Below are 13,653 nucleotides of genomic sequence, written 5' to 3'. Positions count from 1 at the left end.
CCAGTCCTCCAGCAGCAATACTACCCTGGTAGTAGGCACGCCAGTCCTCCAGCAGCAATACCACCCTGGTAGTAGGCACGCCAGTCCTCCAGCAGCAATACTACCCTGGTAGTAGGCACGCCAGTCCTCCAGCAGCAATACTACCCTGGTAGTAGGCACGCCAGTCCTCCAGCAGCAATACTACCCTGGTAGTAGGCACGCCAGTCCTCCAGCAGCAATACTACCCTGGTAGTAGGCACGCCAGTCCTCCAGCAGCAATACTACCCTGGTAGTAGGCACGCCAGTCCTCCAGCAGCAATACTACCCTGGTAGTAGGCACGCTAGTCCTCCAGCAGCAATACTACCCTGGTAGTAGGCACGCCAGTCCTCCAGCAGCAATACCACCCTGGTAGTAGGCACGCTAGTCCTCCAGCAGCAATACTACCCTGGTAGTAGGCACGCCAGTCCTCCAGCAGCAATACTACCCTGGTAGTAGGCACGCCAGTCCTCCAGCAGCAATACTACCCTGGTAGTAGGCACGCCAGTCCTCCAGCAGCAATACTACCCTGGTAGTAGGCACGCCAGTCCTCCAGCAGCAATACTACCCTGGTAGTAGGCACGCCAGTCCTCCAGCAGCAATACTACCCTGGTAGTAGGCACGCCAGTCCTCCAGCAGCAATACCACCCTGGTAGTAGGCACGCCAGTCCTCCAGCAGCAATACCACCCTGGTAGTAGGCACGCCAGTCCTCCAGCAGCAATACTACCCTGGTAGTAGGCACGCCAGTCCTCCAGCAGCAATACTACCCTGGTAGTAGGCACGCCAGTCCTCCAGCAGCAATACTACCCTGGTAGTAGGCACGCCAGTCCTCCAGCAGCAATACTACCCTGGTAGTAGGCACGCCAGTCCTCCAGCAGCAATACTACCCTGGTAGTAGGCACGCCAGTCCTCCAGCAGCAATACTACCCTGGTAGTAGGCACGCCAGTCCTCCAGCAGCAATACTACCCTGGTAGTAGGCACGCCAGTCCTCCAGCAGCAATACTACCCTGGTAGTAGGCACGCCAGTCCTCCAGCAGCAATACTACCCTGGTAGTAGGCACGCCAGTCCTCCAGCAGCAATACTACCCTGGTAGTAGGCACGCCAGTCCTCCAGCAGCAATACTACCCTGGTAGTAGGCACGCCAGTCCTCCAGCAGCAATACTACCCTGGTAGTAGGCACGCCAGTCCTCCAGCAGCAATACTACCCTGGTAGTAGGCACGCCAGTCCTCCAGCAGCAATACTACCCTGGTAGTAGGCACGCCAGTCCTCCAGCAGCAATACTACCCTGGTAGTAGGCACGCCAGTCCTCCAGCAGCAATACTACCCTGGTAGTAGGCACGCCAGTCCTCCAGCAGCAATACTACCCTGGTAGTAGGCACGCCAGTCCTCCAGCAGCAATACTACCCTGGTAGTAGGCACGACAGTCCTCCAGCAGCAATACTACCCTCGTAGTAGGCACGCCAGTCCTCCAGCAGCAATGCTACCCTGGTAGTAGGCACGCCAGTCCTCCAGCAGCAATACCACCCTGGTAGTAGGCACGCCAGTCCTCCAGCAGCAATACCACCCTGGTAGTAGGCACGCCAGTCCTCCAGCAGCAATACCACCCTGGTAGTAGGCACGCCAGTCCTCCAGCAGCAATACCACCCTGGTAGTAGGCACGCCAGTCCTCCAGCAGCAATACCACCCTGGTAGTAGGCACGCCAGTCCTCCAGCAGCAATACCACCCTGGTAGTAGGCACGCCAGTCCTCCAGCAGCAATACTACCCTGGTAGTAGGCACGCCAGTCCTCCAGCAGCAATACTACCCTGGTAGTAGGCACGCCAGTCCTCCAGCAGCAATACTACCCTGGTAGTAGGCACGCCAGTCCTCCAGCAGCAATACTACCCTGGTAGTAGGCACGACAGATTTCAGACAAGGCCACTGACTGACTCAAACATGTTATTTACAGATGACAAAGAATTTAATTCAAAATCAACTGATACAGAACAAGACTTATAAAATAGTAGAACTCAACATATCAACATAACTCAACATAAAGATCACCTACCTTTATCACAACTAACTAACTAGCACTTAAACCTTTGTTATATTCATCAAAAAGACAACACACAATATAACAACTCCCTTTATCTCAACTAACTAACACTTAAATCTTCTTCTGGGACAACACCCTATTCCCTACATAGTGCACTACTTTAGACCAGAGCTCTATGGCACCCTATTCCCTACATAGTGCACTACATTTGACCTGAGTCCTATGGAATAGGGTGGCATTTTGGAAGCAGACCATGTCTGAACCCGACAGTTGATGTGGGCTCCTATCCTCTCTCTGAGTCTCGCTAGGACTGATGTTGTCCCTGGTTCACCTCTGCTTTGCTGGACCCAGGTCTCCGTGGGGGAGGGGGGGCGCTCTCAGGCACCGACCCAGGCAGGACGGGTACCTCGCGGGCAGGCAGCGGCTCCAATCTGGGCCCCCCGCGGGGCCTTCCCTGAAGCCATCCTCTACCCTTGACTGGCCACAGTGGATCTGGAGGGGGAGGAGCTGGTCGCTCCTCTACCCAGCACGCCTGCCTGCTGGCTGGGGTCCGGCCGCGACCAGGGCTGCCTCTGGGGCTGGCTCCACCACGGGGGCTGGGGGGCTGGGCTCTACCTAGCCTGGGGGAGCTGTCCCAGGGAGGCCGAGTGAACACGGAGGGGGCCTCCATGGGGGGGGATGGGTGTTGGAAGGAGGGAGGAGGGCGTGCTTCTTCTCTAAGCTGCCCTGACTCTGGCCTGGTCGGTCTCTCCTCCTCGAAGTGCACCTATAGGGGAAACAAACGTATCTATCTATCTATCTATCTATCTGTCTATCTGTCTATCTGTCTGTCTGTCTGTCTATTTATCTGTCTGTCTATTTATCTGTCTGTCTGTCTGTCTGTCTGTCTATTTATCTGTCTGTCTGTCTGTTTATCTGTCTGTCTGTCTATTTATCTGTCTGTCTGTCATCTTATCTACAACAAGACTGCATCATAAATGTCACCCTAATCCCTTTATAGTGCACTACTTTAGACCAGAGTCCTATGGGCTTATAGTACTAACCTGTGGTCTAGATCTGCTTGCTCCCTGTCTCTGTAGACACTGTAACCTTCTGAGGAGAAAGGCCTTGTCCTTCCCCTCCTAACGAGAGAGAGACAGAGACAGAGAGAGAGAGAGAGAGAGAAATGGATGGATTACAGGGAAGAGAGGGGGGAAGAGGGAGAGAGGGGGGGGGGAGGGAGAGAGGGAGGAAGGGGAGAGGGGAAGAGAGGGAACACTGAGGAAGAGAGGTGAGTGTGTGTTTGTATAGTTGTGTGTGTGTGCTTCAGTGTATGTATGTGTAGGAGAGCCTCACGTTGACGATCTGTTCCCGTAGAGACATGATGAGACGTTTACGACCCTGAGTCACCTGCCACAGGAAGTACATCACCACCCTACAGGAAGAGACATGATGAGACGTTTACGACCCTGAGTCACCTGCCACAGGAAGTACATCACCACCCTACAGGAAGAGACATGATGAGACGTTTACGACCCTGAGTCACCTGCCACAGGAAATACATCACTACCCTACAGGAAGTAAAGGCACATTTTTATATTTTAGTCATTTACCAGACGTTCTTATTCAGAGCTACAGTCAGAGAATCCATCTTAACATAGCTAGGAGCTAGGCTAGCTATAGCAACCACACTGTGATAGTACATTATCCCTCAATAGAGTAGTTATCAGACAGCTAGGAGCTAGGCTAGCTATAGCAACCACACTGTCATAGTACATTATCCCTCAATAGAGTAGTTATCAGATCGCTAGGAGCTAGGCTAGCTATAGCAACCACACTGTCATAGTACATTATCCCTCAATAGAGTAGTTATCAGATAGCTCGGAGATAGGCTAGCTATAGCAACCACACAGTCATAGTACATTATCCCTCAATAGAGTAGTTATCAGATAGCTCGGAGATAGGCTAGCTATAGCAACCACACTGTCATAGTACATTATCCCTCAATAGAGTAGTTATCAGATAGCTAGGAGCTAGGCTAGCTATAGCAACCACACTGTCATAGTACACTATCCCTCAATAGAGTAGTTATCAGATAGCTAGGAGCTAGGCTAGCTATAGCAACCACACTGTCATAGTACATTATCCCTCAATAGAGTAGTTATTAGATAGGAGATAGGAGCTAGGCTAGCTATAGCAACCACACTGTCATAGTACATTATCCCTCAATAGAGTAGTTATCAGATAGCTAGGAGATAGGCTAGCTATAGCAACCACACTGTCATAGTACATTAACCCTCAATAGAGTAGTTATCAGATAGCTAGGAGATAGGCTAGCTATAGCAACCACACTGTCATAGTACATTATCCCTCAATAGAGTAGTTATCAGATAGCTAGGAGATAGGCTAGCTATAGCAACCACACGGTCATAGTACATTAACCCTCAATAGAGTAGTTATCAGATAGCTAGGAGATAGGCTAGCTATAGCAACCACACTGTCATAGTACATTATCCCTCAATAGAGTAGTTATCAGATAGCTAGGAGATAGGCTAGCTATAGCAACCACACTGTCATAGTACATTAACCCTCAATAGAGTAGTTATCAGATAGCTAGGAGATAGGCTAGCTATAGCAACCACACTGTCATAGTACATTATCCCTCAATAGAGTAGTTATCAGATAGCTAGGAGCTAGGCTAGCTATAGCAACCACACTGTCATAGTACATTATCCCTCAATAGAGTAGTTATCAGATAGCTAGGAGCTAGGCTAGCTATAGCAACCACACTGTCATAGTACATTATCCCTCAATAGAGTAGTTATCAGATAGCTAGGAGCTAGGCTAGCTATAGCAACCACACTGTCATAGTACATTATCCCTCAATAGAGTAGTTATCAGATAGCTAGGAGCTAGGCTAGCTATAGCAACCACACTGTCATAGTACATTATCCCTCAATAGAGTAGTTATCAGATAGCTAGGAGCTAGGCTAGCTATAGCAACCACACTGTCATAGTACGTTATCAGATAGCTAGGAGCTAGGCTAGCTATAGCAACCACACTGTCATAGTACGTTATCAGATAGCTAGGAGCTAGGCTAGCTATAGCAACCACACGGTCATTGTCAGTACATCAGTCAGAGCTAGTAGCCTTAGCTTCTGGTCTTTATTTCATGGGAGGATGAAACCGCTTACACACACAGTAACATACTGTGCCAGGACTGGACATAGGAGAGGTGTGTGTGTGTTTGTGTGTGTGTGTGTTTGTGTGTGTGTACACAGCTACTCACAGCACTATGAGTGTTAGGAGGCAGTAGAAGACTTGACTGTGTAGTATAACGTTGATGATCCAAGCCAGCCAGGCAGAGTGGGGTTGAGAGGCCTGAAGGGAGGCTATCCACTGGTCTACAGTCTGCATCACCCAGCCCTGGCCCTGGAACGGACCACACACACTAGAGGGAGGGAGACTGGGGACCGAGACAGGACAGGTAGGGTTAGTGTGTGTCTATCCACTGGTCTACAGTCTGTATCACCCAGCCCTGGCCCTGGAACGGACCACACACACTAGAGGGAGGGAGACTGGGGACCGAGACAGGACAGGTAGGGTTAGTGTGTGTCCATCCACTGGTCTACAGTCTGCATCACCCAGCCCTGGCCCTGGAACGGACCACACACACTAGAGGGAGGGAGACTGGGGACAGAGACAGGACAGGTAGGGTTAGTGTGTGTCTATCCACTGGTCTACAGTCTGCATCACCCAGCCCTGGCCCTGGAACGGACCACACACACTAGAGGGAGGGAGACTGGGGACCGAGACAGGACAGGTAGGGTTAGTGTGTGTCTATCCACTGGTCTACAGTCTGCATCACCCAGCCTTGGTCCTGGAACGGACCACACACACTAGAGGGAGGGAGACTGGGGACCGAGACAGGACAGGTAGGGTTAGTGTGTGTCTATCCACTGGTCTACAGTCTATGCGACTGTAGACCCCCAAAAAATGCTAACCCTGTTATTGTAATGGTGAGTGGTTAACATGTCCTGGGGATGTGATATTTGAGCATCTAACTTTCTCATCATTCAAGATTCATTCATTAATTCACGATTCATTCATGGTAGCATCCACATTAATGTAGAAGTGTTTAGAAACATCATCTATTCTTATTTACAATAAAAGTGACTCCAAAATGACACAATACATTATTTACCCTTGATTTCTATTGGGCACCAAATAATCTGAAACACAACCAAAACAAACAGCAAACACAACCAACAAGTTTGTAGAGTCACAAGCTTGATGTAGTCATTGTGTGCTAGAAATATGGGACCAAATACTAAACTTTAAACTACTTTAAGACACATATTTGTCCCAATACTTTTGGTCCCCTAAAATGGGAGGACTATGTACAAGAAGTGCTGTAATATCTAAACGGTTCACCCGATATGGATGACAATACCCTCAAATTAAAGCCGACAGTCTGCACTTTTACCTCATAGTCATTGTATCATTTCAAATCCAAAGTGGAGGACAGAGCCAGAAAAAACAAAATGGTCGCTGTCCCAATACTTTTGGAGCTCACTGTACTTCCTGTGCTTGGCCCTCCTATGTCCAACGTAATACATGGCTCCCTATCCTCCAGATGAACCAAACTCACTGAAAGTGGCAGTAATAACACCTCTTTCTGAAAAAGCCAAACCTTGACCTGAAAAATGAAAATAACTATCAGTCTATGTCTAAATCTCCTGCTCCTGTCAAAAAAACGCTAGAAAAAGACGTTTCTCAGCAACTCACCGCCGTCCCGAAAACAAATAATGTACACGAAACGTTCCAGTCTGGTTTTAGACCCCCATCGTAGTACTGAGACCACACTTTTTTTTTTTTTTTTTTTTTTTACCTTTATTTAACCAGGCAAGTCAGTTAAGAACAAATTCTTATTTTCAATGACGGCCTGGGAACAGTGGGTTAACTGCCTGTTCAGGGGCAGAACGACAGATTTGTACCTTGTCAGCTTGGGGGTTTGAACTCACAACCTTCCGGTTACTAGTCCAATGCTCTAACCACTAGGCTACACTGCCGCCCCAAACTTATGAAGGTTGTAAATGACCTTTTAATGGCGTCAGACCGAGCCTCTGCATCTGTCCTTGTGCTCCTAGACCTTAGTGCCGCTTTCGACACCATAAATCACCACATTTTTTTTGGGGGGGGGGGGAAAGATTGGAAACCATAAATGGTCCAAACGCGCAAGTTCTTATCTGTCAGAAAGATATCAGTTCGTCTCAGTGGATGGTTTGTCTTCAGACGTTCGGTGTTCCCCAAGGTTCCGTTCTAGGACCACTATTGTTTTCACTATATATGCTACCACTTAGTGATGTCATAACGGAAACACAATGTCAACTTTCACTGCTTTGTGGATGACGCACAGCTATAGATTTCAATGAAACATGGTGAAGCACCAAAATTGCCAACCCCAAAGCCTGTGCCACAGACATAAGGAAGTGGATGGCGGCAATTTTGGTACTTTTAATCTTTGACAAAACAGAGATGCTTGTTCTAGGCCCCAGAGAAACAAAGAGATCTTCTGTTGAATCTGACAATGAATCTCGATGGTTGTACAGTCGTCTTAAATACAACTGTGAAGGACCTCGGCGTTATTCTGGACCCTGATCTCTCCTTTGACGAATATATAAAAGTTTTTTTTTCCCATCTTGCAGAAAAGCTAATCCATGCTTTTGTCACTTCAAAATTAGACTACTGAAATGCTCTACTCTCCGGCTACCCGGAAAAAAAAACTAAATAAATGTCAACTAGCGCTAAACACGGCTGCTAGAATCTTGACATATTACATCATATCACACCAATCATATTACACCAGTGCTAGACTCTACACTGGCTTCCTGTTAAGGCTCGGGCTGATTTCAAGGTTTTACCGCTAACCTACAAAGCATTACAGGACTTGCTCCTACCCATCTCTCAGAGTTAATCCTGTGGTACATACTGTATCTACAAACAGCTGGAATCAAGGGCTTTCTCCTATAGAGCGACATTTTTATGGAATGGTCTGCCTGTCCACGTGTGAGACGAAGACTCGATCTCGACCTTTTAAGTCTTTACTGAAGACTCATCTCTTCAGTAGGTTCTTTGATTGAGTGTAGTCTGGCCCAGGGGGTTTGAAGGTGAACGGCAACGCACAGGAGTGACGAACCATCCTTGCGTTTTCCGCATGGCCGGCTCCCCTCACTCCACTGAGTTCCTCTTGTCTCTGACCCTATTACGGAGGCTGAGTCACTGGCTCGCTCTCACTCTCCCATGCCCTCCCTAGGAGGGTGCATCCCGCCATGCCACGCTGTACTCCACGTGAGTGGGTTGAGTCCCTGACGGGATCCGGGATCTTCCCGTCCAGTTTTGCGCCCTCTGGGACTCCTGTGATCTTCGTGGACTATAGTGCCCTACCATCACACAGGACACCAGATGAGACAGGAGTATTGCACCAGATAGGACAGACTGGCCCTAGCCCCCCAGCACATAGACTATTACAGAATAGATACTGGAGACTGAGACAGGGGAGGGTCGTGGTTACCCCTGGACGGGGCCAATTAGCCCCACCTACTTTGCCAAAGCACAGCCCCCACACCGCCAAAGGGATATCAACAGACCACTAACTTACTACCCTGAGACAAAGCAGAGTATACTGCCCTACCAAGCAAAAAGGCAGTAACTGCTCATATACATCTGCATTGCTTGCTGTTTGCGGTTTTAGGCTGGGGTTTCTGTAGAAGCACTCTGCTGATGTAAAAAGGGCTTTATAAAAAACATTGTATTGATTGTGAGTGTGTGTGTGTACCTCCAGAGTGTGTATGCCAGCAGGGCCAGAGTCCCCAGGTAACAGGGGAGGAAGAGGAGGGAGATGAAGAGGGTCTGCATCTGACCCACCCTACTCCAGGAGCTGGGAGGATGGCAGCTCCTTATACTGGTCTGGGAGGGAGGAGAGAGGGAGGAGGGGGGAGAGGGAGGGAGGAGGGGTAGAGAGAGAGGTAGGGAGGGAGGAGGGGGAGAGGGAGGGAGGAGGGGTAGAGAGAGAGGTAGGGAGGGAGGAGGGGGAGAGAAGGAGGAGGGGGGGAGAGGGAGGAGAGAGGGAGAGAAGGGGGAGGGGGAGAGAGGGAGGGAGGGAGGAGAGAGGGAGGGGGGAGAGAGAAGGAGGGGGGAGAGAGAGGGAGGGAGGGGGGGGAGAAGGAGGGAGGGAGGGAGGGGGGGAGGAGTCTGCGTCTACATCTCAAATGGAACCCTAGTATTACAATGGAACCCTCGTATTACAATGGAACCCTAGTATTACAATGGAACCCTAGTATTACAATGGAACCCTAGTATTAAAATGGAACCCTAGTATTACAATGGAACCCTCGTATTACAATGGAACCCTAGTATTACAATGGAACCCTAGTATTACAATGGAACCCTCGTATTACAATGGAACCCTAGTATTACAATGGAACCCTAGTATTACAATGGAACCCTAGTATTAAAATGGAACCCTAGTATTACAATGGAACCCTAGTATTACAATGGAACCCTAGTATTACAATGGAACCCTAGTATTACAATGGAACCCTAGTATTACAATGGAACCCTAGTATTACAATGGAACCCTAGTATTACAATGGAACACTCGTATTACAATGGAACCCTAGTATTAAAATGGAACCCTAGTATTACAATGGAACCCTAGTATTACAATGGAACCCTAGTATTACAATGGAACCCTAGTATTACAATGGAACCCTAGTATTACAATGGAAACCTAGTATTCACTATTAGTGCACTACTTTTCTCCAGGGCTCTACCTTCTTTAGGTGGAAGATTAGGAAGAGTTTGATGAGCTGAACGACAGGGAGGAGAGGAGAGAAGTACACCCCTATCCTGGAGAGGGAGAGAGACAGAGAGAGACAGACGGACAGATAGACAGACAGGCAGGCAGAGCAACATCAAGCTAATGATAATGATACAGAGAGAGTATAGATATAGGTTACTAGAGAAGCAGAGAGGGTATAGATATAGGTTACTAGAGGCAGAGAGGGTATAGATATAGGTTACTAGAGAAGCAGAGATGGTAGAGATATGTTACTAGAGAAGCAGAGAGGGTATAGATATAGGTTACTAGAGAAGCAGAGAGGGTAGAGATATAGTTTACTAGAGAAGCAGAGAGGGTGTAGATATAGGTTATTAGAGAGGCAGAGAGGGTATAGATATAGGTTACTAGAGAAGCAGAGAGGGTAGAGATATGTTACTAGAGAAGCAGAGAGGGTATAGATATAGGTTACTAGAGAAGCAGAGAGGGTATATATATAGGTTACTAGAGGCAGAGAGGGTATAGATATAGGTTATTAGAGAAGCAGAGGGTAGAGATATAGGTTACTAGAGAAGCAGAGAGGGTATAGATATAGATTACTAGAGAAGCAGAGAGGGTAGAGATATGTTACTAGAGAGGCAGAGAGGGTATAGATATAGGTTACTAGAGAAGCAGAGAGGGTAGAGATATGTTACTAGAGAAGCAGAGAGGGTATAGATATAGGTTACTAGAGGCAGAGAGGGTATAGATATAGGTTACTAGAGAAGCAGAGAGGGTAGAGATATGTTACTAGAGAAGCAGAGAGGGTATAGATATAGGTTACTAGAGGCAGAGAGGGTGTAGATATAGGTTACTAGAGAAGCAGAGTGGGTAGGACTACAGGTTACTGTACCAGGCCAGGGTCTGAGCGTTGATCAGATCTAGAACGTTCCTGGCCACGTCAAACTCTGCCGGCTTCACAACACACCTGGTGGCAATCACACTAAAGACAACAACAGGTGTGCTTGAGTCCATGTTGGAGTTAAATACTAAACTATCTATATAAGTGTATTTTTGTAAATATACTAAACATGGAATAACCACAGATAGATGGGCATACTTGTAGAGGAGAGGATAGACACTGAGTTGACAAAACATTATGAATACATGCTCTTTCCATGACATAGACCAGGTGAATCCAGGTGAAAGATATGATCCCTTATTGATGTCACTTGTTAAATCCACTTCAATCAGTGTAGATGAAGGGGAGGAGACCTGGTTAAAGAAGGATTTTTAAGCCTTGAGACAATTGAGACAAGGATTGTGTATGTGTTGCCATTCAGAGGGTGCTGCAGAGCTGATTGGGTTTTTCACGCTCAACAGTTTCCTGTGTGTATCAAGAATGGACCACCACCTAAAGGACATAAAGCCAACTGGACACAACTGTCGGCAGTATTGGAGCCAACATGGGCCAGCATCCCTGTGGAACGCTTTCAACACCTTATAGAGTTCATGACATGACGAATTGAGGCTGTTCTGAGGGTAAAAGGAGGGTGCGACTCAATATCAGGAAGGTGTTCTTAATGTTTTGTACACTCAGTGTCTACAGTACTATACTAGTTATAACACTGATGTGCACCACAGTTGGTTTTCAATTGCCCTTTAAAAACGACTACAACCAGTCTGACTGTCGTAGCCGTCAATGAACAATCATCCACATCAGTAACCCCTATTTCAAACTTCACACTTCTCTAGTGACGGCTACTTATCATAGTGAACCATATCAGCAAAATGACGGTGATAAGTGGTCGGTGTTGATCATCCCAGCTCCAATATAAGTACTGTACTTGTAGAGATATTCTCCACAGTCTAGTATAGTATAGTAAAGACAGCTGTACTTGTAGAGGTATTCTCCACAGTCTAGTATAGTATAGTATATAGTATAGTATAGTATAGTAAAGACAGCTGTACTTGTAGAGGTATTCTCCACAGTCTAGTAATATAGTATATAGTATAGTATAGTATAGTATAGTATAGTATAGTAAAGACAGCTGTACTTGTAGAGGTATTCTCCACAGTCTAGTAATATAGTATATAGTATAGTATAGTCTAGTATAGTATAGTATAGTATAGTATAGTATAGTAAAGACAGCTGTACTTGTAGAGGTATTCTCCACAGTATAGTATAGTATAGTATAGTATAGTCTAGTATAGTATAGTATAGTAAAGACATCTGTACTTGTAGAGGTATTCTCCACAGTATAGTAGTATAGTATATAGTATAGTATAGTATAGTATAGTATAGTATAGTATAGTAAAGACAGCTGTACTTGTAGAGGTATTCTCCACAGTATAGTATAGTATAGTATATAGTATAGTATAGTATAGTCTAGTATAGTATAGTATAGTATAGTATAGTAAAGACAGCTGTACTTGTAGAGGTATTCTCCACAGTATAGTATAGTATAGTATATAGTATAGTATAGTAAATACATCTGTACTTGTAGAGGTATTCTCCACAGTCTAGTAATATAGTATATAGTATAGTATAGTATAGTATAGTATAGTATAGTAAAGACATCTGTACTTGTAGAGGTATTCTCCACAGTATAGTATATAGTATAGTATAGTAAAGACAGCTGTACTTGTAGAGGTATTCTCCACAGTATAGTAGTATAGTATAGTATATAGTATAGTATAGTATAGTATAGTAAAGACAGCTGTACTTGTAGAGGTATTCTCCACAGTATAGTAATATAGTATATAGTATAGTATAGTATAGTATAGTAAAGACAGCTGTACTTGTAGAGGTATTCTCCACAGTATAGTAGTATAGTATATAGTATAGTATAGTATAGTATAGTAAAGACAGCTGTACCTGTAGAGGTATTCTCCACAGTCTAGTAATATAGTATATAGTATAGTATAGTATAGTATAGTAAAGACAGCTGTACTTGTAGAGGTATTCTCCACAGTATAGTAGTATAGTATATAGTATAGTATAGTATAGTATAGTATAGTATAGTATAGTAAAGACAGCTGTACTTGTAGAGGTATTCTCCACAGTATAGTAATATAGTATATAGTATAGTATAGTATAGTATAGTATAGTATAGTATAGTATAGTATAGTAAAGACAGCTGTACTTGTAGAGGTATTCTCCACAGTATAGTAGTATAGTATATAGTATAGTATAGTATAGTATAGTATAGTAAAGACAGCTGTACTTGTAGAGGTATTCTCCACAGTATAGTAGTATAGTATATAGTATAGTATAGTATAGTATAGTATAGTATAGTATAGTATAGTATAGTATAGTATAGTATAGTAAAGTAAAGACAGCTGTACTTGTAGAGGTATTCTCCACAGAAGGATCCCAGCAGACAGAAGATGAAGTCCACTATGACCAGCCGGTACACATCCTGACCAACATACGACTCCCAGCACTGTAGGACAGACAGACAGACATCCTGACCAACATACGACTCCCAGCACTGTAGGACAGACAGACACACATCCTGACCAACATACGACTCCCAGCACTGTAGGACAGACAGACACACATCCTGACCAACATACGACTCCCAGCACTGTAGGACAGACAGACAGACATCCTGACCAACATACGACTCCCAGCACTGTAGGACAGACAGACAGACAGACATCCTGACCAACATACGACTCCCAGCACTGTAGGACAGACAGACACACATCCTGACCAACATACGACTCCCAGCACTGTAGGACAGACAGACAGACAGACACACATCCTGACCAACATACGACTCCCAGCACTGTA

The 13,653-nt window shown here is 45.8% G+C and overlaps 2 protein-coding genes across 2 annotated transcripts; both read right to left on the bottom strand.

The window, feature by feature from the left end:
* Positions 1 to 1,980: 1,980 nt before the first annotated feature.
* LOC135535352 (basic proline-rich protein-like) lies at positions 1,981 to 3,463 on the bottom strand. The gene is made up of 3 exons (XM_064962009.1): positions 3,391 to 3,463; positions 3,099 to 3,176; positions 1,981 to 2,821 (listed from the first exon to the last, which is right to left on the bottom strand). The coding sequence occupies exons 1-3, from the start codon at positions 3,460 to 3,462 to the stop codon at positions 2,360 to 2,362; spliced, it is 612 nt and encodes a 203-aa protein (XP_064818081.1). The 5' UTR covers position 3,463; the 3' UTR covers positions 1,981 to 2,359.
* Positions 3,464 to 5,752: 2,289 nt separating this feature from the next.
* Positions 5,753 to 13,300, bottom strand: LOC135535353 (transmembrane channel-like protein 5; the record flags this gene model as incomplete). Its single annotated transcript, XM_064962012.1, has 5 exons — positions 5,753 to 5,837; positions 8,874 to 9,004; positions 9,871 to 9,946; positions 10,768 to 10,857; positions 13,203 to 13,300. Coding segments are annotated over 5 exons (480 nt in total), but the record flags the coding sequence as incomplete, so codon positions are not given.
* Between the last annotated feature and the right edge of the window lie 353 nt (positions 13,301 to 13,653).

Source organism: Oncorhynchus masou, unplaced genomic scaffold (genome assembly GCF_036934945.1).
Source record: "Oncorhynchus masou masou isolate Uvic2021 unplaced genomic scaffold, UVic_Omas_1.1 unplaced_scaffold_4857, whole genome shotgun sequence".
NCBI lineage: Eukaryota > Metazoa > Chordata > Actinopteri > Salmoniformes > Salmonidae > Oncorhynchus > Oncorhynchus masou.
Note: the sequence above shows the minus strand (reverse complement) of the source record. Positions and strands in the feature narration are given on the sequence as shown.